This window comes from Molothrus aeneus, chromosome 1 (genome assembly GCF_037042795.1).
Source record: "Molothrus aeneus isolate 106 chromosome 1, BPBGC_Maene_1.0, whole genome shotgun sequence".
NCBI lineage: Eukaryota > Metazoa > Chordata > Aves > Passeriformes > Icteridae > Molothrus > Molothrus aeneus.
Window position 1 is genome coordinate 82,991,234 of NC_089646.1, and position 27,255 is coordinate 83,018,488.

Below are 27,255 nucleotides of genomic sequence, written 5' to 3' on the forward strand. Positions count from 1 at the left end.
GAAGTTTTTATACTTCACAAATCTGCTCGGAAAGTTTCTTTTTGTTCAAAATTGGAAAAATTAGACTAAAACTTGTAGGTTATTTAGAAGGATATTGATTAAGCATAGTACTTTTAATTTTTATTTCTTTAATATATCAACTTCCTAGATCTCAGTTTGTTCCAAAATACAGTACTCATCTTGTTAAAAAATTTAAATTATTAGCATAGCATCAAATGGCATCCCTCATTAGCATTAAAACTTCTGTTGCAAATCTCAAAAGAAGCTTTATTGGGTCTTCTGAGGTAACTTTTTTGGAGTGCCAGTATGGTCTCTCTTTTCATAACTCTCCAAGAAGATTTTGGTCTGATTCTAGAATCTCAATGATTTCCTTACATGTTATATTCTATAGGTGGCTGAAAATGGGAATCTGTAAATTCATATATTCTTTGTATGTTTACTTATTTTCAGACCCCAAGCAGAATTAGTGTGTACAGTTTTATGAGATTTTGGGATAAAAAATACTCTTCCCCAGAAACTTGACCATGGATATGCACTTTCCAAGTATAAGAAATCAAACAACTCTAAGTTTACTTGAAAGCCAAATAAATACTGTTTTGTGTGGAATTGATGAATGACTGCTGTTTAGGATGTTCAAACTATGCTGTATCCACTTACTCAGAACCTCAAACTTTGGATTACTGCTTTGGACATGTAAAGTTATTTTTCAGATGACTTTAAAATTCAATCCATGTTTATTATCATTTCAACTGGGTATGATACACATTTTCAGTATTGGATCAGATTTGCTTTACAAGGATTTGTTTAACTAAAGCAAGAAGTTATCCATTTTATTTATTGTGTCAGAAATTATGAAAAATAATACACTTTCAAGTCAAGATAGACACATGATGATGTTTCTAGTCTTTGAATAGATTGATTGTAGTCTTTCGATAGATTGATAACTCCCAATTTTTCTGGAAGACACACACACTGAAAGTCCTTAGCACCACTTAATATTTTACGTGACTATTGGAGGTAATTTTTAAAGGGAGTGGAAGCCCATAGGCATTAGTGGTTACACAATTACTGCTTTTCAATGGAATGGATCTCTTAGTTCCCTGGTGAATGGAGGAGGCCATGCCTGTTTTGACCTTTACATCCACAGATAATGGCATGTGTGTAAAAAGTTATCTTACTGCCTCTTCTGGAATGAATGTTGTCTTCAGGAACTCCACAAAGTATTGGGGGATTTTGTTAAGATGCTACAGATTGAAGGGCTCATTCCAATGCCTGTTCTACAGCTAGGTGGAATAGCTCAAATTAATTTTGGGGAAAATCTTTTGCTAAATATATTAGAACTGATAAGAAAAACGGTAAATAGTTTTAAGAAATATTGGAAAATAGGGAAATAGCTAGCTGCTAGATGTGAAGTCTGTTATAATTTTTACTGATAGTGTAGGGAGGAAGGAAGGAAAAAGTTTAAATACATTATTATAGCCATGAATAGACATTAAATATTTTCACGGTTCAAGTGTGCTTACAATATATATATTTGCATATAACTCTGTAGCTTTTGATTTGTCCTCAATCTTACTAGCTTAGTAAATAAATTGATGTATTTCCTCACTCTTTGCTGCTGAAGATGAATGAAAATATCATTCAAATAGAGCATCACGGTGAATATGACAAAGAGGGAGAGAAGGTGCTTGCATATATATCTCACATTCACTACAGGAAGGAAATCATTAGAACTGTAATTCTCTTGCATAAATATGTGTATCTGTTTCTGCAGATTGATCACATGCGCAATTCTGACTTTAATTTAAAGTAGTTCAAGAGGGATTTTTGTATTTACAGTGTACTATGATATAAACCACTGACTATACAGACAAATGAAGTTGTAATGGAGATATTCAGGCTCCTCTAGAATATAGCTAATATATAATATTTCTAATTTTATTCATATTACTGTTTTGTTGTTGCTTAGGTATTATTGATGAAGCTGAAAGATTACTGGAAATCTTATAATATGCATTAAAGAAAAAAGTCTTGGGGTCCTCTCTTGAAAGAAGATTGAGCTCTATATTCTTATATTTGCTGAACCATATTCTGCAGCGCTCTTTTGAAATATAAGATTTGAGGGAGGTAACAGGAACAGGAGACTTTTTAGGTGAAACTGGGAAATATTTAGGAATAAGGAAGTTCGCTCTTCCTTCTGCCTTTTTGTTGCTGATGTGATTCAGTTCTAAATCAGTTCTAATTTGATATGTTTTGCACCAAAGAAGTGTATCTAGATATCAGGTCAGACTGTGCTGTGTACTGTGATAATCTGCAAGGTTTATCTTGGAAGCTCTCCACATTTAAAGCAGTGACAAATTGGGTACTATGAAATTATTCCCACCCCTCTCCTTTTACCTATTTAGCTTTTAAACCTTGTCTTGAAAATTTCTATAGCAGGATGCTTGCCAGGCTTTACCTCCTTGTAGGAAACAGGAGACTGTGGAGTCATGCTGAATGCTTTAGCACACACCAGAGAGAGGAGAATTCAATGTGAGGAATTACAAATTTTGCAAAGTTCGTTCTTTTTAATGCTGCTCCCTACAAAGAGCTTTATATTCATACCTGACATGATTGAGTCTCCTTGGGGGCTGCAGACTACAAGAAGCCCATCTAACTTGAATAGTTACTTTCTTCTCTCTCTGGCACTATTCCTTGACCCTCCAAATTCTTCCCCATGCAGCATTCATTGTCTCTTCAAAAAAAAAAAAAAGGCATTTTGCCGACTTTAGATGACACTTCAAAGCAGTCAGAAAGAATGGTTCTAGTCATAGCTAAAGAATAGTCTTAACTATTCAGCTGTTATGCATGGTCCTCTCTTGATTATTTTTTAATTACTCTTGAAGCTTATTGTAATTTAAAATGTATATTTGATGTAAACATGGGGCTGCATAATTTTTTCACTTTCTGGTCTTAAATTCTTATGAGATCTTCCATCTAATTTGTGTGACTGTTGGTGAATATGTAGGAGGATAATCCTTTAGTCACTAACATTCATGCATTCCCAATGGTAGCCATCAAGTCAATTTCGTAGACAGAATAAGGTGTCTACCACATGCTTCAGAAGACTTCACTTTGTGTGTTGCTTTGGTGTATAATGTGAAAAAAATCTACATAATGAAACAAAGTTCAGCTGTCTTAACTTAGAATATAACTTAGGTGATTAACCATTTTTAAAGCCACAGCTATAACCTCTAATTGGAAGTAAGTTACTGTGAATTAACTTTGATACAGCAAAAGCCTTGAACTTTTCAGTATAATATTACCTGTGGCTAATTTAACAGTTATGATTTTTTTTTTTAAAACCTCTCTGCATCTAAAGTAGGCAAAGCAATATTTCTGAAATGTGGGTTTCGTATGAGAACATGCACTACTGTCAGGTTATACATCCAGGTACCCCAAACACAGTGACTATGGATACCAGTCCAAAGATCATCACAAGAATATTGCAGATTCTCACCTCTGCAGCATTGTTCCTTCTTACAGACAAATTTCTCTCAGAGATGTCTCTTACTTTTATAAGTATAACTTGAAAAATCTTGCTGAAAGGGTCATGAATATCTTGATCATTTCCAAAGGTGCTTGCATAAAAATCTTCTACAGAAAGAATTATTATGCTTGTGGCAGTTTGTTTATGATGGATAGTGAATAATAATTCACAATATTGTTTTTTGAATTTTTTTTCAATTGGAATTTTAAATTCAGTGGAGACTGTCCATGTGATATAATTAAGCTTTCAAGTCCCTCCTTGCTTTTTGCTGAAGGTAATGTAGAGGAAGCAAAGAGAATGAACCATACTGCCAGGGGTGCTCTGGGAGTTAATGTTGGGCAATAACAGCACCATGCAACTCCTTGTTTTACAAGAATCTTCCAGCTGTCCTAGAAGATGCACTTGCTCTGTTACAAAGTTGATCACTCCTTGATGACAGCCCCCCAGGAGTCTATGCCAAACACCCCCTGCTTTGCAGGGTGCATTTGGCAGCAGCAAGCAGAACAGTTTCTCCCGTGTCCCTCATGGTTTTGAGCTGTATCTCCATGGACAATCTAGCAGTAGTAGCTGATATAGATGGATTAAGATTATTGCTACATTTCATATTCTCTAGCACCAGTATTTTAGGGAGCCTTGTATGTCAAGATTGTATCTGACACGGTAAAAAAAAGGCCATAGGGGACAGCGTGAGTGTTGTCTCCAGCTGTGTTCACATGCCTTCGCAGCTTGCTCGGATCATAAATTCTTGTTAAAGCAATTAAAACCAATCCAGATAGGATCAATTTACCCCTCCCAGTTATTAAAAAGTTATATTAATTTAATCCTGTTTCATTTTGTCTTAAAGATGCTCTAAATCCACAACTGCGACTTGGTTTTCTGACATTTTCATCTTTTTTTGTAGCGGATGTAGATCTTTTTTTTCCTGAATTTTCAATTACTCAGGTATTTGATCACATAAATAGTAGAGAATAAGTTGAAATGAGAGACATTTTAGATCATTGACCCATGAACACAAACCAAATACAAATGACTGTGCTGAGCAGTGACAAAGCCAGACTTCTATATGAGAAAATCCATGTCATTTTTGAAGAACGAAGGGGGCCCAGAGCAGTTTTTTGCCTGTGTTTAAGATTCAAAAATAATAATGTGCAGCAAGTGTGGATAAAAAAGGAAACAACATGTACATTTTCTTAACATGCATGAACAGAATGTTCTTTTAATCTATGCACAAATGCTATCTAATCTGTCTCATCATTGTTGGCCTTCAAATTTGCAAACCACAGGTTGCAGAGGACCTTGTTAACAGGTTACACCTCAGCACCCATGCTGACAAACTGGTGAGAACGTACAGTGCTGGCACAAAGAGGAAGCTCTCTACTGCTGTGGCTTTAGTTGGTAAACCCCAAATACTTTTATTGGTGAGTAATATTGTGGTTATGAAAAATGGGCTACATTGAATTTTGTTGCCGTGTATGTTGCTCTAAAGAAAATCAGGTATTTTCCTGATCAGTCGGTGAGTGATTGATGTACAACTGTCTTCTTTGTTCTGCTGTATTAATGGCTTTAATTTTATTCTCCAGTGCTCCCAAAAATAGAAAGTAAAACTGTTTTTCTTTTCCTATTTTTTTCTTCCTTGGAGCAATTGGGTGAGCAGAAAACAAAAGCCATCAACACAAATACAATTGAGGTATTCCATGGTCCAAATACGTGTTTAATTGACCGGTGTTCTTTCAGTATACTCCTAATTCTTACTAGGCTGTATTTATTTCATAAATCTGGCTAGTTCTTACATTTTGTTGCATTTACGAGTTGCCCAATCAAGCAATAGTTCTGAATTATATTAATTTGAATTACTTATCCCAGGTTGGTTTGGTTCTTGCATACTACTGCCCATTTAGGCCGGACACTGGCCATTCCAGCATAAACAATGCCTTCTGTATTGAAAATCAGGGAGCTACAAAGCTTTGGGAACTGCATCACTACAACACTGCATTCTCTTTCATACCATTGCCTATTGTTTCACTAGAGAATATTGAACCTCAATTTCTTAAAACTTGGCTAGGAAGAGTTAAATCAGTGCAATAAACCTTTCAAAACAGTCAGGGGTAGGAAAGCTGCTCCTCAGAGTTCAGGGGGATTCCTGGGCTTCCAGGAAAAGATCGCAGGTAAACCAGAACCAGATAAAATAGGTGTTCTCTAGGGTTTGTGTTTCAGAAGATTAGACATATTTTGCTGCTTCTAACTGCCTATTGTTTCCTCACTTCTAAGAGAAGACGTTTTATTTGCATTTTATGTTTTAACTGGCCCTGGTTCAGCTAATAAAAGGAGGAGATTATCTTAAATCAGTGTTTTTTTCCTGATCTTAGGAAATGCTCCAACTGGTTTTGAATGTCTTTATGACAGTATACTACAGCAAGTATCCATTTCAGCCTACTTGCTGCAGGGCACAGACTGTTGCATATAGAATGAAAAGAGGAAAGAAAGATATCTAAACATGTAAAATTCTTTAAAACATTTGCTGGCTTTAGAAAGCTAAAGGAGTTTTTCAATATTTTAAAAGGAGGGTTTTTTAAATTATTTTCTCTGAAAGCAAAGACAGCAATATAAACTACTGAATCTGCTTTTAAATTGCATCCAGGATCATAGCTATTAATTTGAGCAACATTGTAGGTTGCTTTATGTTTATTGTGTTTTATGTTTTCTTTGTTAGCAATCCACAGATAATGGGAGACTGAACTTAATTCTTTAACCTCTGACATTGGTAGTGAAGCACTAAAATTAGCTTTAAACTGGATGTTTTGTTTGCTTTGTTTCTTGAAAACTTTGCTTCCAGGTTTCAGCTTGGATTCCTTGCTGAAAATACTCTGGGCAAAGCCCTACTCGTCTAACACGTGCTGACACTCCCCATGGAATTCCGCTGGATAAAAAGCAACTGGAAGAGTTTCCTTCTTCCTAGTTTTGTCGTGACAGAGACTGGATTTATCAATCAAATATAATTCCTTTTATTTATATGAATGGATGAATTTAAAAATTTGATTTAGGGAGGAAAGGAGGAATAGATAGGAAGGGACAATGTAGATTTTGTAGCAGCATGTCTTTCTCCATGAAAGCCATCCGAGTGGAAAATGGGTTTGCCAGTTTCTTTGCACTGAGTTAATGTTATTTTATCCTGTGAATTCTCTCCTCTGTGATTGAAAATTCCTCTTAAAAGGGCAGTGGGAGTAACTGGTATAAGATGTCAAATCCAAACATCTTATCAAACACCTGGATGTGGGATGTGCAGTGTAGACATCTGGGACATATAGGACTTCTCCAGTTGTTTGTGCTCATAGCAGATGTGTATGCAGATCAGAAACAGTCACCAAATCCTTCCAGAAAATGAGAAGAACCACTTGCAAGTCTCTCTTATCAAAAAAGAATATATGCATATAGTTAAACAGATATAATAAATACTTATAGCTATACATATACTATATATAAAAATTTATATACATGATAAGCATTTATAAGCACACATAGAATATATTTAAATATTGTTTATATATATATACTTTTTTACTAAAATGTGTCTTCCATAAATTTAGATATTAAACTGTATGTGTTAAAGCAAAACATTGATCAGGGTGTCACTTAAGTGGCCCTCTGAAAATGTGACATTTAAAGAGAAAAATATATTATTTTATTGTGAATTGTGTTAATTCTTCACACTGGGTAGAACCTGTGGTATGCTTTTTCCATGCTGCTGTGTCATTTTCATGTTTCCTGTAGGATGAGCCCAGCTCTGGGATGGATCCCTGCTCTAAACGCTACCTTTGGAAAGCTATCCTGAAGGAAGTTCAGGATGGCTGTGCAGTTGTGCTGACATCCCACAGGTGAGACCCTTATCCCAGTAGCCAACATATTCCTGTGCTGCAGAGGAGTATATTTTGAAAACATGCTCACTCTGTTGTGAAACATAGATTAATTCTTTAAATTTTATGGTAATTCCTTCCTATTCATGAAAAAGAAACCTATTTAAATCCCAAATATTTTTCATAGTTAAATTTTAAAAAATAGAGTATTGCTCAAGGGGCTGCAGGCACAGCAAAGATGATGTAATGAATTCTTTTTCCATGCTCTTTTTACTCAGTGTTGTAGTATCTCTCCTTGCTTGGAACATCAGGTTACTTTTTGTATTTGGCTACCTTAAAAATCCTTGCAAAAGGAGGCCTGAGTCAAAAGCCTGCTGATTTTATTAATTTTCTGATTTGCATCAGTATGGGAAAAGAGTAAGCCATGGCATCCTGAAGATGAATGCATCAGCTATTCTCTTATGCATTACTGGAAATGGTAGGAGAGACCCCATCCTCTTAGAAGAGTCCATCTGCATTAAATACCTTGTCAGTTCTCTGATATGGTCACTGGCATATTGGTTTAATGGAGGAAGCATCAACACTATTTTGTAACATCTATAGTGAAATGAAATAAATTAAATCTTCCCTCAGGTAATGTATATATATATGGTATGCATAATTATATATAAAATTCCTTTAAATCAGGGAAAGATCATGAAAACATGTCCAGACAAGACAAAATTCAATAATCAGGACAGCAATGAAACGTTTGACCAAATGAGATTGGAAGTATAGATGAATTAATAAAGGAATGCGGCCATACTTCCTGCAATGTTTCCTATTTTCAGATTTTTTTAGATATTCTTAAGATGTATTTGTTGTCCCAGTCCATTATTGATGGAAAAATTCACAAAAAAATTTTTAGTGTTTTATTTATGGAAGCTGAATTTTAAAATTCATGTGCCTGTGTTTGATGGCCAAGTGTTTACCAGCACACTCATTTAGGAAAAGTGGGTTATACATTGTGAATTCAGCTCAGTGATTTTCAGGAAAAAACATGCTTTGACTTGTCAGCCCAGTATAAGAACTTTTAGTTGTCAAACACCAGCCAAATAGAAGAGACCTGTGATCTCATTACTAGTATGATGTAAAGAAACAAAATCCATCAAATCGTACGAAGTACACATTTAGCTCTACAAATGAATGACTTGAAGCAGACAATAGGTACTGTGTTACTGTTCACATTGTTGTGCCAGGGTGAAGGAAGGAGAAATTATTTTATACTATTTCTACTATTTTCTGAAGGCCATTGGGGCTTTGAGATTATTTACTTGTATAAGTACAGGAATTTTACATATGAAGTGAACTTTCATACATGTCAGCAAATACATGTGTAAGGTATGGAGAAGGTTTGCTATGTAAGAATCAGGTTTTGAGGGCTGTTCACCTACTTTTTTGAGACAATTTTTTTACTTACAAATCTGAGACAAAACTTCTGTTTTAACTGGGAGGAGTGAGGCTTTGTCAACTGTCCCTAGAGCCCTAAATTTGTGTAATTTTGCTACGGCTGGGAAGCATTATGCCAAGAGGAGCATTAGGAGTTATTCAGTGAATTTCCTGATTTGTGGGAAGATGTGTCAGCTCTCTCCCTGTCTGTCTCAGGCACAGCAGTTTGGCAGTTTGCACCACAGCCCTGTCACATTATAAAGAAATTGTTCTAGGGCAGAACTTAATTGCCACTGTTTTTTCAGTCAAATCACTTTGATTTGGACTGGCCCGTGGCTGAGGCACACAAGACATCTCTTGTTTAGCTCTCTCAGAAGGGTTGGGGAGGGCACACAGTGAATTGTAGGAACACCAAGCATCTCTGAGTCCTCTTTGAGATGGTGGGTGTGTCCTGACTGGTTCCTTATGTCTAAAATGCTCCTGTGAAAGAGCTGCTCACACAATTCTGCATAATATGAAGAGTAGCAGCCCATCTGCCATAAGTTTTACAAGTCAAAGCTATTATTTATCATCTGAAGCAGTCACATCTAGAAGGACCCTGCTTTTCTATTCAGATGCATTTCCATTTCCTGAATTCTGTTTGGATTGTAGCGATTTGGATTGGCTTCTATCCTGCAATCAGGCTAAGGGTAACTTTTTTTCAAGGCCATGTGCTATGCAAAAGAAAGGCTGAGCAAGCTTTTCCTTCTCCCTTTATCCTTTAGCTCAGAATAACCATGAACACATATTTAAGAGAATAACAGAGTTCATGACTCCATCAGTGGCATTCCTGAGATTGCTTATGAGGCGTTTGCCTGTGGTAATGATACCTTTATATTCTGACCAGAATTGTCCAATAAGGTATGGACTAAAATATAAATGATGGTTTAAGGCTCTCTTCTAGCTGTCATGTGGTAACAGCTTTTGGTACATACCGATTAGGGTTATAACTTTGACTATCACCCTTTGAAGCCAAAGGTTTTGTGTACCTGTTTTGCATCTGTTCAGATTCTTCCACTTTAACTAAAGTTAGGTATAAAAAATGTTCTCTGTTTTCACTACTAATTATTTGGTTTTTTCCCCTCGATTTATTTTGCAGTATGGAAGAATGTGAAGCTCTCTGCACAAGGCTTGCTATTATGGTCAATGGAGCTTTCAAGTGTCTTGGCTCTCCCCAGCACATTAAAAACAGGTATTATGCATCAACATCAAATCTTCTGCATCTTTATTCAATCTAAGAGCTGGCTAGATGCTTTAGTAGTGCCAAGGCATAAGCACTTATGACTGCTAAGAACATCTTTTTCCTGCTGTCACTGAATCTTAAAAAGAGCCAATTAGGATAACTTTGCAAGCTAAATTGACACGTGACAGTGCTAAAATGCTTTGTAGTCTGCATTGGTAATTGAAAGAGACAGATCTGCATCCAAAATGAAGCACTTCTGCACATAATCTTAAGAATACATTGTGAGACTACGACATGGCAATGAAATACAATTTGGTTCCTTCTGAGGGTTTTGCATAGTAGAAAGAAGCATTTTAGCAGGTCAGCAACCAGTATGAACATCTACTTTGAACTCTCTCTGCTCCCTACCAGATTCACTGACAATTGCAGATATTTATGCTGTTTTCTACATCCTTTCCCTGGTGTGCATAAGCCTCTTTTCTGTTTGAACTCTGCTCACGAGTTAATTTAATATCTATTAATGAGAATGTTTAATTCAGAGGATGTGCTCAAACCACCATAAAGGAAACAGGATCGGAAGCTGAGGGGAAAGTTGCTGCAACTTATAGCTAGAACATTTGCATTCAGTTGTAAATGTAATTGTTAGGACACACAGACAGTCAGCTGTGTAAGATGATACAGCTCATTTACAAGCCGCAAAGCTACACTGCTTTGTACTAGCTCAGCACTTAGTTGTCTTAAGTGCAGATGCATGTGATATTGGGAATAAACTCTACAGAAATGCTTTGGGATTGCTGTCTGCCATGCTTATAAGGCAGAAGTTATGTGCTTTGGACAACTTCTTGTGCTGTGATAACAAGCACAAGAAGTGCTTTTGGCTTTCTGGCCTTCCCTTTGGGTAGAACCATAGATCCTTGCTCCACAGCTGCATTAGCAAGATGGGCCTGACTCACACTAGCTCCCTCCCTACAAGTTTTTTCATTAAGGTAAACTTTCAGTTAGAGATATTACAAACCAGATAGTGGGAAAAACATTGATGTCTGCATCTCTAATTCTGATGATTCTGTGTGATTGTAGCCTTCTTTTCATCTTTGCACACCTTTCATTGCCTATTTGCTTCAATTTCTGCAGGCATGAGAAGTCAATTGATTGGCAGCAGTTTGTTCTTCTTTCATATCTAGGTCTTTGCCTTTGCCATCTTGTCTCTTCCCAAATTTCATAGCATAGAATGGCCTGTTATCTCACTGGCTGGAGTAGATTAGTGAGTGTGGCGGTGTCCTTTATTTCTTTTGTATGAGAAACAGATCATACATAGAGGACAGTGTAACTCGGTATGTAGAGGACAGTGCAGATCTTAGACAGGTGAAAATGCTTTTTGAAGTTGAGTGTCCCCCCACTCAGGAAAAATAGTATTACTTAGGCATTTCAGTTGAGTGTATAAAGTTAGCTGGGATGAGTGTGAGTCTTCACTTTTTATGTGAGTTAGCTGGGATGAATGTGAGTTTTCACGTTTCAGATCCTCTGGATTGAGTACATGTCTCTGTCTTGTCATGTTGACCTTGAGAGGGAAAAATCAGACAGTCCACAAAGGCGACGTTCCCCTTTATCTTATCAGTGACTTTGTAATTTTTTTTTATACTTCTGATGTTTCCTTTAGCATCATCTTTTTATCTTCCCTCTTATGGAAACAAGACATCAAAACCATACTCATAAGTATGCACCGTATTCATATAAATAAGGCAGTTATTTCTCGATTTGCTGCACTGCCTCTGTAGATAAACTTCTTTCAGATCACAGTTAGTAAATCAATGCAGAAGTATCCTGCTGGAAGTGTCATCATATTACTTCTTATTGAGATGATACTGGTACTGTTATTACTGTAGAGATAGTCACAGATCAGCCATTCCAGAATCAAGGCTTTATGAGTGCCTCTTTCAAATTCTCTAAAGCAAGGTCATAATAAAAATATTTGGCAGTCATGTTCATAGCAATTATTTTTTTTAAATTGTTGTAACTCTGTAAAAAGCACACCTTCTCTATATTAAGAATATTTCATACTGTCAGCAGGTTTGTGTTCCATGGCAGTTTTTTAATATATGTCCATCAGTGACCTTCACATGGGAAAATATGTGCGCTTGAGATCAATATTGCTGAGAATTTCTACACAAACTGTGTAGCTCAAGCTGCACGAAGATTTTTCATTTAAGGCAGGACTAAATTCCCTTTAACTCCTAGCTTATTGATTGACTTGGTCTCCAAATTCTCCATGCTAACTATTCAGGAACCTATTGAATGTTTTTAAAACTTTAGAACCCTTTATTAAGAAAAAATAGCCGTGAGCTTTATCAAGGATTTAATTAAAATCATACTGTTTTCTAAATTTTCTCTGACTTCCTGATACGTTTCCTTGGCTGGAAAAACAAAACCACTATAGAGAGCACAGTCTTAAAGCATCACACACACAGCTGCTAAAGCTTTCAGAAAAGGCATTTCTGTTTTTTCTTTGGAAATCTTTTGGCAAGTGCTAGGAAGATGTCAATGACTGTTCCTGTACTCCTCTTATTTTGTAGGCTTAGTCTAGCTTCCAAACATCCCTCCAACACTTGCCAACATGATCCTATTTCATAAAACCCAGGCTATCACACACCTAACACTTAAAGTAATTGTTAGGAGATTAATTGCACAGAATCTACAATGTTTTTAACGTTCCAAACTTACTTGAAGACATTTCCTGGTATGCTACCTTGTACCATATGGACGATTCCTGTATCTACATGAGGTGGGGAAGGGGCAGAGAAGCAGAATTCCAAAGAAATCCATTGAAACAATTAAGCTTTAAGTAATTTTAAAATCTTCATTTTCTCACTTTCTGCTCCACCTGTGAACATCCTGAAAAGATTCCAGGACTTGGAAGAGTATTGAGTGATTCCTTCCTTCCTATGATTTAATAGCCCTATCACTCTCATTGCCCTACAGACCAAAATACTGTTTCTTCTAAAGTGATAGACCACAAGGATTAGTAAATCTAAGCTGTTGTTAGGAAATATCTACCTGGAAGGAAGGATGTTTTCCTTAACAGCCAGCTCTACTGATATAATCACCAAACTTTTCCTAGTGTTTCAGTGTTTTCCTGCAATTAGCACTGTCTATTATATTTGTCCCATGCACCATTTCACAGTAAAAAAACCCATTACCTCTTATATTTTGTTAAAAAAAAATGTTCCATGAAATAATATAAAGAAAGCATAAACAAAACTGATTTTGTTGCATCTGTTTTAATTTAATTACCAATACTCTAAAAGCTTGTATTTTTGGATGGTGTTTTTTTGTGCTGTGTGTGAATGAATCAGGCTAGTAATATACACATTCATATTAACAGGAAAGAATGGTACCAAAATAAATTAATGGGGTGAGAGTTGTAGATTATCATGGTTTCTTTGTTAGATTTTACGGCTTGTTTTTTAAAAATTGTTCTTATTTATAAGCAGTTCTTGACATCTTAAGTCTGTTTTCAATTTGTTTCTACAAATCAAAGTGAAGAAATATTTTGAAATCAACACATGTCCTGATCTGGCTTTGAAGATTGCAAGGAGATACATGTAAACACTATATTAATACTTAAACCAAAGAAAACTTTGATTCAGCTTTTATTTATAAAAGACTAAATCCTGTACTGTAAGAAACAGAAGTATATTTTGATATTACACATGATTCCATTACTATATCTCAAGAAATTTCTTCCTCTTCTAAATGTAGGCACATATACTAAAATGACATTCTTTCTTCCCTTCTTGTTGAATTCTGTCTTGCTGGAAGTCCTCAAAATTGTTTCGGTTGTTTATTCTTTAGTACCACTCCAGCCTATAGAGTCCAGATTACGATCACCTTTTTGACGGATATGTGATGAAGGTTTAATGGTTCTTCATTGGGGCCCTGTTAAATTTGCTTCTTTGCTATGCTGGGGAGTTCAAGGATTCAGCTCTTTCTCTCTGGCTACACTTTCAGCCCTTGGCAGATGTGAATGATCATAATTGTGGACTGAGTACAGCTTTGTCAGATGGCAGGACAAAATTCTGCCATGAAGGGTATGGTATGGGTGAACTCCAGGAAGATGCTAATGTGAGACATAAATGCTTCGTAGGGATATAAAAAGTGATGCTGCTTCTAACGTGTGAGACTTGTTCCATTTTTCCAGGCCTTCTGCAAGCCTGTCAGAAAATGCTGTTCCCAAAATATCTTCTCACTACAAATGTCGATGTTTGCGTTTCTGCTCCCAGCTGCTGAACCTTGACTATATTTATATATGTTTAAACAGATTTAAACTATCTACAGATGTTTATCAGCAGAATAATAAGGGTAAAACTTCTATATAAAAGCTTTTTTATTGTAGGTGGCAAATTTATAAAAAATATCAAGAAATGCATTGGGTAGAAGAACAAACTGAAGGGCAATTTTCAAACGTTAGCTTCTTAGTTCTAGATGTAGTTTGTCTGAGACTGATGTGTTAACAGTTGTGCCCATTAAAGCCTAATTTCAGACAACTCCTGCCAACAGAGTCAATTACTCTAAATTGTGAATGGATTACATTTAAATGCTCTCTTCAGTATTCTCCATTATACTTAATGCTTTTTTAAAAAATTCACAAAAGCATTTTCATGTGACATACAGCTGGCCAGCTCTCTGAGAACAACATTTTGAATATTATCCTTCATTCTAGGGCCATCTGGACAGACTTCTCATATCGGTAAAACCCATACCAATTTGTCAGGTGGTGGACATCAAGTTTTTCTCAAATTTTATCAGCAAGCCATCTGATTAAATTACTCAACAATTAATTCATTTGCTATAGCTGTGTAGTGGTTTTGATTTGCCAATTTGAGATTTCCTGGCCAATGCACCAATTAATGTGGTGGGTTCAGTGCTGGCCAAACAACAGGGCACTCACTAGAATACACTTATTCATTTCCTGCTGTGAGATAGGATTAGGAAGAAGGCAAAGCAGACTCAAAACTTTAAAAGGATACAAAGAGAACTTTATTAACAGAAACAGAAATAATTAAAATTAGAATAAAATCTTCAGAACACTTCCCCTCCCCTTCCGCCCCCCAACTTCTTTCTTTCCCTCTAATGATGTACAGAAAAAATTCAGTCAAGTGTATCATCTCTCGAATAGTTTTTATTCAGCTTGGAGTCACAAGTGAAGAGGGAGAGGAGTACCTCTTGTCAATTTATGGAGACTTCTCCACAAGAAAACAGTTCTCTCATGGCTTTTAGTTTCCACGAATAGCAGCCACATGGAAATCTGAAATTGTGAAGATCCTCCCATCTTTCACAGCTTTCCCACAGCTGCATTTATGGGCCCTGTCAGCTTATGGGGTTCTATTTTAAAGATGAGCTCTTCAAGAGCGAAGGTTCTCTTTATCTATTTCTGAGATCACCTTCATTTCTGAGAACAGAGATCTTTCCCCATTCATCATTCTTCTTGCTCTCTCTGTTCAAACATCTCTTGGGATCACAGCAACATCAACATCTGCTTACTTTAGCATAGATGCCTTTTCTCATATCTACAATTTGAACACTTCATCTCCCCATACTTTCAATGAGTTACAGGGGAAAAGAGTCTGATGTGTCAGCTACACTCTTCTACATAGCTTTACATGAGAATTTCAGCCCCAAAGTCAAGGCATCTCATCATCCCTCTTATATGGGACTTGACTTTTTCTTCACTGACGATGGTATCTTTATGTTGTTCCTCTAACTGTTCTCACTCAATCCTTTCCTTCACCCAAGGGAGGATTAAAGAGGTCTGCAAATCTTATCTGTGCACTTAAAGACTTAGAATGGAAAATATGTTGGCAGACTATTCATATTTTACCCTTTTTTTTAAAGGCTGATTGAGAATATTTTATTGCTCTCCTCAAACCTACACATGTAGTTTTCTTATATATAAAAGTTCCTATCAATATTTCAGCCTTGGGTGGACACAGTGTTATTAATTGACATACTAGCAATAAGCTTCTGTGCATCTATAAAATATAAAAAAGTTAAATAATTTTCATTCTTCTTGACCAAAAAAAAGCTTTATTTTGTACATGAAAAATGCATTAAGGCAGTGGATGTGTAATCATGTAACATAGCTATTAGTTTGTCTTCCAAGAGGAAAGTTTGAAGGAAAGAGTTCTTAAAACTTAAAAACCACACAGATTAAGAGTTCAGGAATGAACAATATCTTTTGACTTCCTAAAACTTTGTACAATATTTATTCAGCCCTACTGTGCATGTCCATTAGAATGTTTTTTGTTGGGTTTTTTTTTGTCATTTTATACTGTTTTTCACAGGATGCTGCATTGTATCTCTAAATAAATCATTAAATCAGCAGCAGCTACTTAAGATTTCATATTCTCTTTTTTCCCTAATATGTGTTTTACTAGGAGTTTTTCAAACCTGTTCTTAAATACAGTATTATCAGCATTTATTGGATCAGGGCATCACAAACACCGACAATGTTTTCCACAGCACTTCTGAGAAACTTGATTTGAAATAATTACTCCCATTTTATAGAGGAGTAACCAAAGTTTGGTGCTAAAGTTAAAAGGGTTTCGGCAGTCCATCTGAGAAGTTTATGACTAAATATTTTACATTTGTTCAACATTGCATTCAAAGCAAAACTCCAATTAACTTCAGCTGTAGCTGTGGGTGTTCCAGAAGGCACTGTGAATTCCCCCTGCCAACTGGAGCCCTTGGTTTCCAGGTAGGCCCTTAGGAAGACAGGAAAGCACTAAAGGAAGGCGTGGTCTAAGTGAGTCACCACACACCACACAGGTATATGAGGATGAAAGGGCAAGATTTGGTTCCCCAGGGTGTTCCAGAACCATGAAGCACTCTCTTCCCTTTCTTGTCCATTCCCTCATCAATCTGCTGTCTTATTTGCAACATTTTCTAGGCATTGCAGTAAATAAGGTTACTTGTCTGAGCAGGTACATCCAGTGTATTATGTAAGGCATTCACAATAGGGATTTCATTACAAGGTGCTGTGTGATGATGTAATTGATGTTCATTACATAAAGCAAATATAACTGTGGTTTAAATTTTCATTTTAAATCCTTTCTCCATTAAACAATCTTTAGCTTGAGATTTGACCCTGAGGTGTTGATAAGGTCTTTTAGTAGACATTTTAGTGTGTAGTATCATGATTATCATGCTATTAAAAATCAGTACATGCAAACTCAGTCATAGAAACACAATGATAATGTTACTTACTCCTGCCTTTTTCACTGTTGAGCCCCATAAGGTCATTTGAGGAAACAGTTTGGGTCCTTTATAGGCTGTACCATCAGCTTTACAAAGGATTACAGCACTGCTGCTCCTGTTTCTCTGGGAGTGAAATATATAAATAATGCAAGTATACAAAAATCCCTGATACTTGGCAGTATGTGCAGACAAACAAGCACAAATATGGAGAGATATTTATGTGTGCACCTGTTTAAACAGTTATCGAGATTTTTTAGGGTTTCACCACATATTTGGAAATCACATCTAAGATTTTACAAGCGCACAGAGAGCAAGGCAAATTTGCACCCTGCACTGCTCATAATCTGGGACTGTCACTGTTATGACAATTATAATATTGAATACAGAAATTAACTTCAGATGGTTTGATATGAAAGCCTGAGTGTGTGTAAACAAATAGTTCATGTACAATATACCTGAACAAGTGTTAGTCATCATTTTAATAACTGTTTTTGTGTTTCTATTGTTACCCTGGAAAAGTCACGATTACTTAAAAATGATGAAACAAACTCTATGAATAGTACATGGAAGAGAGACTTTATAATTTATTTATGTCTATTTGTTTGCATCTAATCAGGTTTATCTGTTCAGCAAGGCTGAGGTTCTGAATAAATGCAGAAGGAAATCCCATTTTAAAAGTGACAGGGTATTTGCATTTGATTTTAGCATTTTAAAATACAAGTATTAGCATTGTATTGTAAATACAATTGCAAATACAATTTTTAGCATTAAAAAATAAAAGTATTTAAAAATTAATTACCTTTTTTCCTTGGTATTGACTTTGCTTGTTTTTTAATAGATGAAACAATTAAATACATTGTGTGATTTAAAATTATCTTAAAGTGTGATTGATTTGTTTTAATAATTTTATTTAAATTTTATTTTCTTTTTTCACAATGTTTTTCAAAATGCTTTGTTTTCAATGTTGTTCAAGATTTGTTCTGTTTGTAAATCGTATTTGTGTCTAAAGCTGTGAGAGGAATGACCTGGATGTGTATCCCGTGCTTCAGCAATTATACTGGTGTAACTAAGTTACCTTGCCTAGATGAGTCTTATTTTAGCTTAAACGATTCTGTGATACTATTCACTTAGGGAAAGGAGAACCATATCTGCCTGCAAATAAATTAAACCAAAGCAGAGGGATAAACAGCACAGTAGGATATTATTCCCTCTCTTTGATTTATGGCACATATTCTAAAAGATGCAGTTCCTAGCAGACATTAAGTGCTAATGTTCTCTTTACTATTTTTATTTTTTTTATCCAAAAATGTTATTTTGAAGCAGTCCTTTGATTGAACTAGCGCATACACAAAGTATGCACATTATATTTCAATCAGTAAACTTTCTGTGAGCTGCAATTTTTTGATGTGAATATATGTATAAATATAACACAACATTGTCCAGGAAATGTACTCTTTGATTAGTGGGGAAGAGAAGCATATGGGTGATTAGATGCTCTTCTTATTCCTCAAAGTTTAGAAAATGGGGCCATGTTGTTCATTTCCCGAGTTTACATTCAGCAAATTTTACTGGGGGATAGAAGAGTTGGTAAATAGGCTTTGGGAAGAGTGTGATTTGATGAGCTGTTTATGCTGGACCTGCTGTAACTTAAAACAGTGGTTTCAAAGTTTGGTTTTGTTCATTTGAGCAAACTCTTAAGCCTTTAAAATGAAAATACAGATTTTTTTATTTTTTAAGCAAATCAAATAGAAGTCTGATGATAACGTACTTTCTTTTTCACCCTTCACATAAAACAGGTTTTCATGGGTCAAGCTTAAGAAAAGCTATTGGGTTAATTTCTAGGGACTCCTTGTGACCAAATACATGCTCAGCTGTGTTTCAATGGGAACTCTTGTCCCCATTGAAACCTCTGAACCAGGACCCCCAAGGAATGGGCAGAAGGGAACAGTTACCCTGCCCCAAGTGGCAGCTCCTTTCCATGATCTTTGTGAGAACTTTCAACCTTTGGGCCACTAAACCCACTTCCGTTACCATTGCAAGGTTAAAAGAGGATCAGGAAAGCATCCAGGGGACTTCCTCAGTATAGATTTGGTTACATTTCATTTCAGTGTGTGACTGGAGCTTGTGTAGACACATATATGAAGTCGATTTACATAAACTAATTTTGTACTGCAGGTAGTGTGGCTGTGGGGCTGCAAAACTTCCAAGAACCGAGGAACCATTCGGGTGATTTACCCAGGCTGACCTCCTCTTGGGGATATTTATACTAAAAGAAGCCTGAGATCAGATTATACACCTCCTAGCACAGTATTCTCTCTCTGAGAGTGATCAAAAGGGAAAAGTACAGGAACAAGATAAGCACAGGAAGTTACTTTACCACATTACTCAACAACCTTCAGCAGTTTCTGGTTCTTAAGTCAGAAGTGATTTTAGTGGATCCCCACCATGAATTTTTCTGGTCTCTTATTCAACTCATGTAAAGTTCTGACATCTATCACATCCCATGTCAATGAGTTGTACAGTTTCTCTACATAGTGTAAGGAAGATTACTTCATCTTACTGACTTGGTGTTTCTTTTCCTATAATTTAACTCTATGACCCCTGCTCTTGCATGAGAAACACATGAGTGAAGAGTTATTTCTTATTTTCATTGTCATGATTCTGGGCTCCATAAAAATACCTTTTGACTGCCTTGTCATCTTTCTTTGATGATGAAAAGTTTTAGCCTATTTAGTAATTCCTGGCATGGAAATATTTCCATTTCTTGCTACCTTTTTATGTTCATTTTGCTCCCTTGTTATCTGAGTGCTCAGATACCTTGAGGACCTATGTAAAGCATGGACGTATAGTTTTTGCTAAGCTCCTGCTTCTGCAGCTGATGCTGTCTCTAAATAGTCAAGTTAATTAGTTTACAGTCAATTTGAGAATTTGTATTTTAGCTTCAGTCTCATGTTGGCATTTTAACAGAAAAACCACTCAATAAGTTGTACTCCCAGAACTACTAATGAGGTGAAAGTCGAGCATGAACTAGGAGTTTGACTGAGGAATAAGTGGAAGGATAGAGAGAAGAAAAATATTTTATTTTGTTAGTATATGTGGTTTTGTGTTTGTTTATACAAAAATAGATGTACAGGTGTAGTTAAAGTAACATGATGCATTCTCTGTTGAGTAGCTTTGAAGAAATGAATATTTTGCAGCAGATGGCTGCTGAATGAATCTCCTGGCTCAACTTAGGCCATTCTAATGATTATCTCTTCCTCTTTAGGTCTTGAGCTCTCAGGTGCTAAAGGTTTGATGCTAACAGTGCTAATCAAACCAGATTATGGTTTCCTCTGTAATTGCACTTTGTGTTTCTGAATTAATTGAATTGTCGGAATCAGAGAGCAAAACAGAGTGAACAAAATGGTCAACTCAATTTCCATTTCCTCAGTGCACTGCCAAAAGCAGCTTGCTGATTATAGCAGGGGGAAATGTTTATTGCTGATCAGCTCACTCTATATGGGGAACTCTCGTACTAAAATGAAGTATAAAATCAAGGTATAGAAGCATCATAACTCGACTAGCCAAAAGAAGAAAATCTTTTAAAGTTTTTATTGGTGCTATGCTGGCACTTATGCCATTTACAATTTAGAACTAAACCAAAGTTGCACAGACTCCTCTGTCTTTGCTAATCAGAATTTTGATTCATTTTCTTTGGAAACTTCATTGCATACAGCAGTTTCATTTTATGAGACTGTTGACTGTCTCCATAAACCAGCATTTTTCAAACTGTAATTCAATGGTCATTGTATAGAAATGCCAAAAAAACTGATCAGAATCAATGATCTCTTGTAAAATGTTGCCTCAGGTTAGCTGTCAACTAAATTGAATACCCTTGTTAACTATATCCATCTTTGTAACAACTTTTTTTATTGTCGCATGTATTTTTTTCAGGGATGATGCTATGCATTTAAAACATTTAATTAGAGATCTATTTAAAACATAGTAAATCTTTGGAAAGCAAATCTGCCAGACAACGCTTTGGATTCCACCTAATTCTGGATCTCTGATGAATCAGCACTGCTTGTCTGTCAGGCTACACTCTCCAGTAAATATTTAGTACCCTGCTGTCTGGATTCAATACAATTTAGTTCATGAAACATCCTTCAGGAACCAAAAGACAGGACACTGCGTCAGGATGTTTCTTACTCCAAGAAATTAACCCAACCAAAGAAAAAACCCAACAGCAAAAAAACAACCCACAAAAAACCCCCACAAACAACCAAAGGCTAAAAAAACCTATGCTCATTTATCTGTGATGGTGTTTTTCATTTTTATGCAAAACCTGCCACTGTTTGGTGCTACATAAAAAGTTAGGATTTTTGTTTTAGATCATTGGAAATTGTATTTTGAATTCATGTGAAATTCTTAATAGAATCAAATCTGCAGTCTATTTTTTTTCATTGTGGAAACTTGCATTGCTCTTAAATCGATGCCGATTTTTCCTTTATAACAACAGAGTTTCTGACCCAATGCAAAATAAAAGTTAAAGCCCTTACATTGCTGTGTACTTATTATAGGTGAGGAACATGTGGTGTTTCATGTGGGGTATTTTGCTGGGAATCATTCATGCACTGGTTAAACTGGACATTTATCTCAAAATAGTTCTTTCTATCATTTTTACCTTTTGATTGATAATCTGTAGACATTTTTTAATGTATTGATATAGGGCAGCATTGTAGAGTGTGCTGTGATATATGCTCTGCTTTGATGGCATGACAATGTGCCTCTCACCAGTCAGACCCAATTAAGCCAGCTGCTGCCCTGAGTCATGAGCTGCGCACAGGAAAGGCACGAGAGAGGAGGGTTTTGGCACAAGGGCATGTTACAGAGGTAATCACTAGGAACTAAACCACTGTAATAAAGGGTTTGGCAGTGAGCAATTGCCACTGGAGAAGGAAGAAAAGGGAGTTATTCTGGAATGAAGCGTGTGGGACTAGTGGTGAGTGGAAGTGACAGATTTCTGAGGAGACATGGGCAGTGCTGCACAAGCTCCCTGTCTCCCTTTCATCTCTGCCTTTCCCTTGCTCACTGGCATCAGGGAAGAGCTGTGGCAGTGGAAAGCTCTTCTGCTGTGCCTCCTGCTGGTGTTTTTCCCTAGCAATTTACCAAGAAGGAGAACCCAAAGGAAGGAGGACATCTAGCTGCAAGGGAGGAAAAGGGTGCAGCACAGCACCTTTGTGTCCCATGTCTCCGCTGAGCTCTGTCTGTGCACTCCAGTCTGGGGACTAGTGCAACACAACCTCTATTGCTTAAGAAATGTGCATAAGAACATAGTTGTCATTTCAATATTCACTGGTTTATTGCAACTTTCCCAAATAACCATCAGCAGTGAGTAAAGCTAATAAAAAAGATAGTGTTGGTTAGATTGCCTGTACTTAACTTTTATCACACTTGTGTTGAGAAAGAGAAGTTAATTTCCTAAATTATTCTGAGAGAGATTGAATGGTCATAGAAGTAGAAGTCAAAGAAAATTTGTTAACTTCACCATCTCCCTAAATATCCCTGCTCTTGCCTTTGCATATCTTTAAAAGAGCATTGTACTCACACTGCTGAAATCTTCTTTTGAAGGTGCACTTTGTTAACAGACTTGAAAAATAGTGCTACATGCCCATTTTTCTCATCAGAAAAGTTGAAGAATTTTTTTTTCTTTTTCTGTGTATGTGATTGGTAATCTTCATAGTTTTATACTGACCACTCAAAGCAATGTAGCAATTAAAGCATAGTTTACTTAACAAATGTTCAGGTATATTAAGTAGTGAAACACATTAGTTAGTAAAATTTGGCATAACATGTTTATTGTCTCTGTTATTATTAATTTTAAAACTTTCTCATTGAAGTTCTGTTGTTCAATAGCAGCATAGTAAAATCACAGTGATAATGCAATAAGCATGCATGATATGTGATATAATTGTAGGAAAATCAGTTGAACAAAATGTTCTCCTTGTCTTCATGGTGTCTTCATGAATTTATGTTTCTGTGTCTCATTCCCAGGTTTGGAGAGGGTTATTCTGTCAAGGTTTGGCTTAGCAAAGAAATAAGTTATGGAAGAATGATTTTGGACTGTCTGCAAATGCATTTTCCTGGAACACAGTTTAAGGTACAGATAAAACTCCATGTTGTAGTATATGGCAAGATTAATTTGGGGCTTGTAAGAACAGTATGTACATGTTTGAATATTTAAGTGTTTGGATATATTTCTCTTCTTGGGAAAAGTACATATGAATATACCTTTCATTTTTCTATTAAGAAATTCATAAAAATTTGACTTGTGATGTTGGTTGAATCAACTCCAAACAGGCATTCAGGCAATGTAAATAAAAAGGCCTTTTCTCTCACTGAAAATTTCCTTTTGCTTTTATTATTGAAGTTGAACTCAAATCTGTGTTCACCTGAAGTAGGACTACAGTGTAGTCACTAAGAGTGTTTGCTTTGATTGCTTTCAAAGCCCAGAGTTGATAAGTCTCAGCCTTTACTGCAATTCTTTGATTTAATAAAAAGCCTTATAAAAGACTTATAGCAATTACATTTCAATAAACACTCTCAAAGGCTTTTACTTTACCTGTGTTTAGGAAAAGAATCATGGGAAACAACGTCTATCTTAGATATGAACCTCTTTGTGGGTATAAGTCTGTATTGTGCTCAGACAGCTGTGCATCTGTGTTCAGCCTTTTCCCAGACTGCATTGTAACAGCCCTAGTCTGTTAGATTCAAGTTGTTCTAAAGTTTTATATCTTTTATGAGATTAACAAGCTGTCACCTCACAAAATCTGCACTCTCAGTATTAGCCGCTCTTTGTTCTATGAATTTAGACAAAATATTTTTTAAAAGCTCATATTTTCCAGATTAATCTGCAATAAGAACCTGTTGAAGGTAGACTGATTGTAAGAAAGTGTAGGTTCATCACAAAGTACATTCATTTTTATGTGTTTTTATAATTTTTGCTTGTTTTCAGGGACAACATCTTAACCTGCTTGAGTACCATGTACCAAGAAGTCAGGGATGCTTAGCAGAACTCTTCAGAGTCCTAGAGAATCACAAAACTTTTCTCCAAATCAAACACTACTCCATTAGCCAAACTACATTAGAGCAGGTATTTTATAATTTCTCTTTCTTCTCTTTCCCTGCCCCATTTTTTTTTTTTTTTGCCTAAATGTGCTGTGTATTGTAGTTATTGATGTAGTAGAATATTCTGTCATTTGCTGGGTCACCCAAATGTATGCAATACTCCAGCAGTTTCAGGCCATCTCAGGTCACACAGGGATTCCATGTCCCACACTGCTTTTATGCTGGAGGTGAGCATAGTAAGGGCATCACAGCAAGCCACATACTTGTAGTGTGTGCAAACATAATCTTTGCTTAGATGTATCTGGAGCTGTGTGGGACAACAAAATAGGACTGTGAACTTCCACTTCCACAGTCCAAAAGTTGGGATCTTACCAATGTCCTTGAAAAGGCTGAATTGGTCTCTGTAAATTGTGGTAAACCTTAGACCTTCAGAACATTCTTTCTGAGAATTTTAAATGCACAAACAGACAGAAGAGACCCAACTGCTAAAGATTGTGAAATCTTATTGTGACAAAAAGAGCACATTGATGGCAAGCATGGGATTTCTGGGTGACTGTGGTGTGTCACATCATCTTCATAGGCAGCTGCTTGTTATTCATTCTGCAAACTGAGAGGCACATCTAGTCAAAATATTCATTTTCTGTGATTGATGGCGTGAATTTGTTCCTTTTTGCCATGTGCAAATCATTATTGAAGTATTCTCCTCTGTGCTGGTCTACTGACTACTTGTAAATGATCTATTCAGTGAGTGACTGCATATAAGGTAATTTCAGCCTGTTTCTTCAGGCATTGTTCACTGAGGTTTACTTCCTCTCCGCTTTGCCTGGTGATGCATCACCTCAGTCACCTACCACCGCTTCCTCTCCCTGACTGTCAGTTTTAAACAGGAAAATAGTCCTTTACGGTAACAAACATACTTTAAATGCACCCCAAGTTTGCTTGCATATGAAGAGGATCATTTGAGTAAAGAAGAGCCATTTTCCCCTCTACATGCCTTACTGTGAAATACTTGTGTGGTTAAAAATGAAACAAGTCTTTATGTAGTAAGATCTGTGTTTAAAAAAACCCAAACCAATTCAAGGAGGCACATTAGTTTTTGAATCAGAAGTGTGCTTTCACCTTGAAATATTTGCACCCTCCTCAGCAATATTTATTGGCAGAAACAACAGACTCAGATTCTTTAGGTATGTCATTCAAAGACAATTAAAATATTGTTTCATATTTACTTGTCCATAAAATGCCTTTTTCAAATCCTGGTAACTTATTTTATCATAATTTTTATAATTTATCAACCCCTGTCTTAGGTGGAGTGGGGAAGAGGGATTATTTCTAGAGTTTATAAACATATTTTTAGAGGTGTTCCCTCAACATGAGTTATTAATTATTTTGTCAAAAAAAGCTAAGGAGAGCAGCTAAGAAATGCCATCACCTATATCCCCAAAGTCTGAATTCAAGTAATTTTATTTTGAAAATCCGGCTTTTTATCATGTCTTACAGGTATTCATTAATTTTGCGACACAGCAACAAGGAGTCCCGCATTCTTCACAAGGATCTCCTGTTGTTCATCATGATCATCTCCCAGTCTAGGCTTGGAACAGGACACAGCTTCACCATAACATATGAGTGTGTGTGTGTGTCAGCATATATGTACACACAAGCTACATGCAATAAATTTTCAACTGTGAACAATTTGTGTATGAGAAACAAATAGTAGAAGCAGAGGTGAGTTTTTATCTGTAGGCCCAAAGGAATTGGTACCAGTGCTTGGTTAAGCAAGAAACTGATTATGTGGACCAAAAAATCTGCCAAAAATTAGGTTTTCTTAATTTAACTGGAATTTTAAAATACAGATAGCCTAATTAATGTAGGAAAAAAAAGGCTGATCTGAAACGTCAGTGTGTAGTAGATTTTTTTTTTGTGATAGCTCTGCATTCATTTGACTATTGTACTTTCTTGCATGCACACTTAATATCTAATTTTTACATGATAAGGCAAGAAAAACAATTGAATGGTAGCAATAGCTTGGCTATCACCCAGTATTTTTATTTAATCACACAAATTGAGAGCCTTTCAATTTCCCTGTTAATTCAGTTCTGTGTTGTGACAAGCTAAATTAACCTTTTTATTGAAAAAAGGATACACTGTATTCCATAAGGCTTTATGTTAAAGAGGTTATTAGTGTACTAGCCTAGTCTGCCTCCCAGTTATCTTAAGTAAATTTAACAAGTTTTCTTAAATCATACTTGACAATGAGCCTAAGCCTGCGGGTTGCTGCTGGAAGTATTCTCAAGTACCTTTTTAATGACCTAGTTTGTTTTTCTCATTTTTTTGTTTCCTTTTTCATCAAAAAGAATGTCAAAATGCTGTTAAATGGGAATGTTAAAGGAAAATAAGATAAAAATTCAGACTGTGATCAATAAACTTCTCAATAAATATATTATGATGCTAGATACTTCAGACAAGGCCACAGTCTTCAGCTGGTACTTGTGTAAAATAAGTGAACATTTAATGGATAAAACTCCTTGTATATTGTGCTTGGAGAAAAAAAGTGTGATTTTTTTTTTTTTAGTAAATAGCTGCCTCATCCAAAACAAATCTTTGAAGCTTCTATGAAATTAGCTCATGTCATTTTATTGAACTACACTGTCAAATAGCCGAAATTGTAGAACCTGTGACTTAGAAGTTATTTGCTGCAATATGATTTTGGGTGTGCAGTGGTGAGGGAAGTTCACTTTGAGATGGGAGAATTTGATTTTAAATGGCCAGTATTGCAGAGCTGCTGCTATAATCCCATGCTGTACAATGATAAAATATTAAAAATATATATATTTGTGTTTTATGCTTTGCAAGCTGACTCAGAAGACTGT

The 27,255-nt window shown here is 36.1% G+C and overlaps 1 protein-coding gene across 1 annotated transcript in view; it reads left to right on the top strand.

Annotated features, from left to right (window-relative positions):
• ABCA13 (ATP binding cassette subfamily A member 13) overlaps positions 1-25,989 on the top strand; it is a 170,353-nt gene extending 144,364 nt beyond the window's left edge. The window contains exons 50-55 of the mRNA XM_066545835.1: positions 4,813-4,947; positions 7,298-7,401; positions 9,947-10,039; positions 23,315-23,420; positions 24,276-24,413; positions 25,886-25,989. Of these exons, the coding sequence (XP_066401932.1) occupies positions 4,813-4,947; positions 7,298-7,401; positions 9,947-10,039; positions 23,315-23,420; positions 24,276-24,413; positions 25,886-25,975 (666 nt within the window). The 3' untranslated portion in view covers positions 25,976-25,989. The remainder of the gene's footprint in view (positions 1-4,812; positions 4,948-7,297; positions 7,402-9,946; positions 10,040-23,314; positions 23,421-24,275; positions 24,414-25,885) is intronic.
• Positions 25,990-27,255: the final 1,266 nt, after the last annotated feature.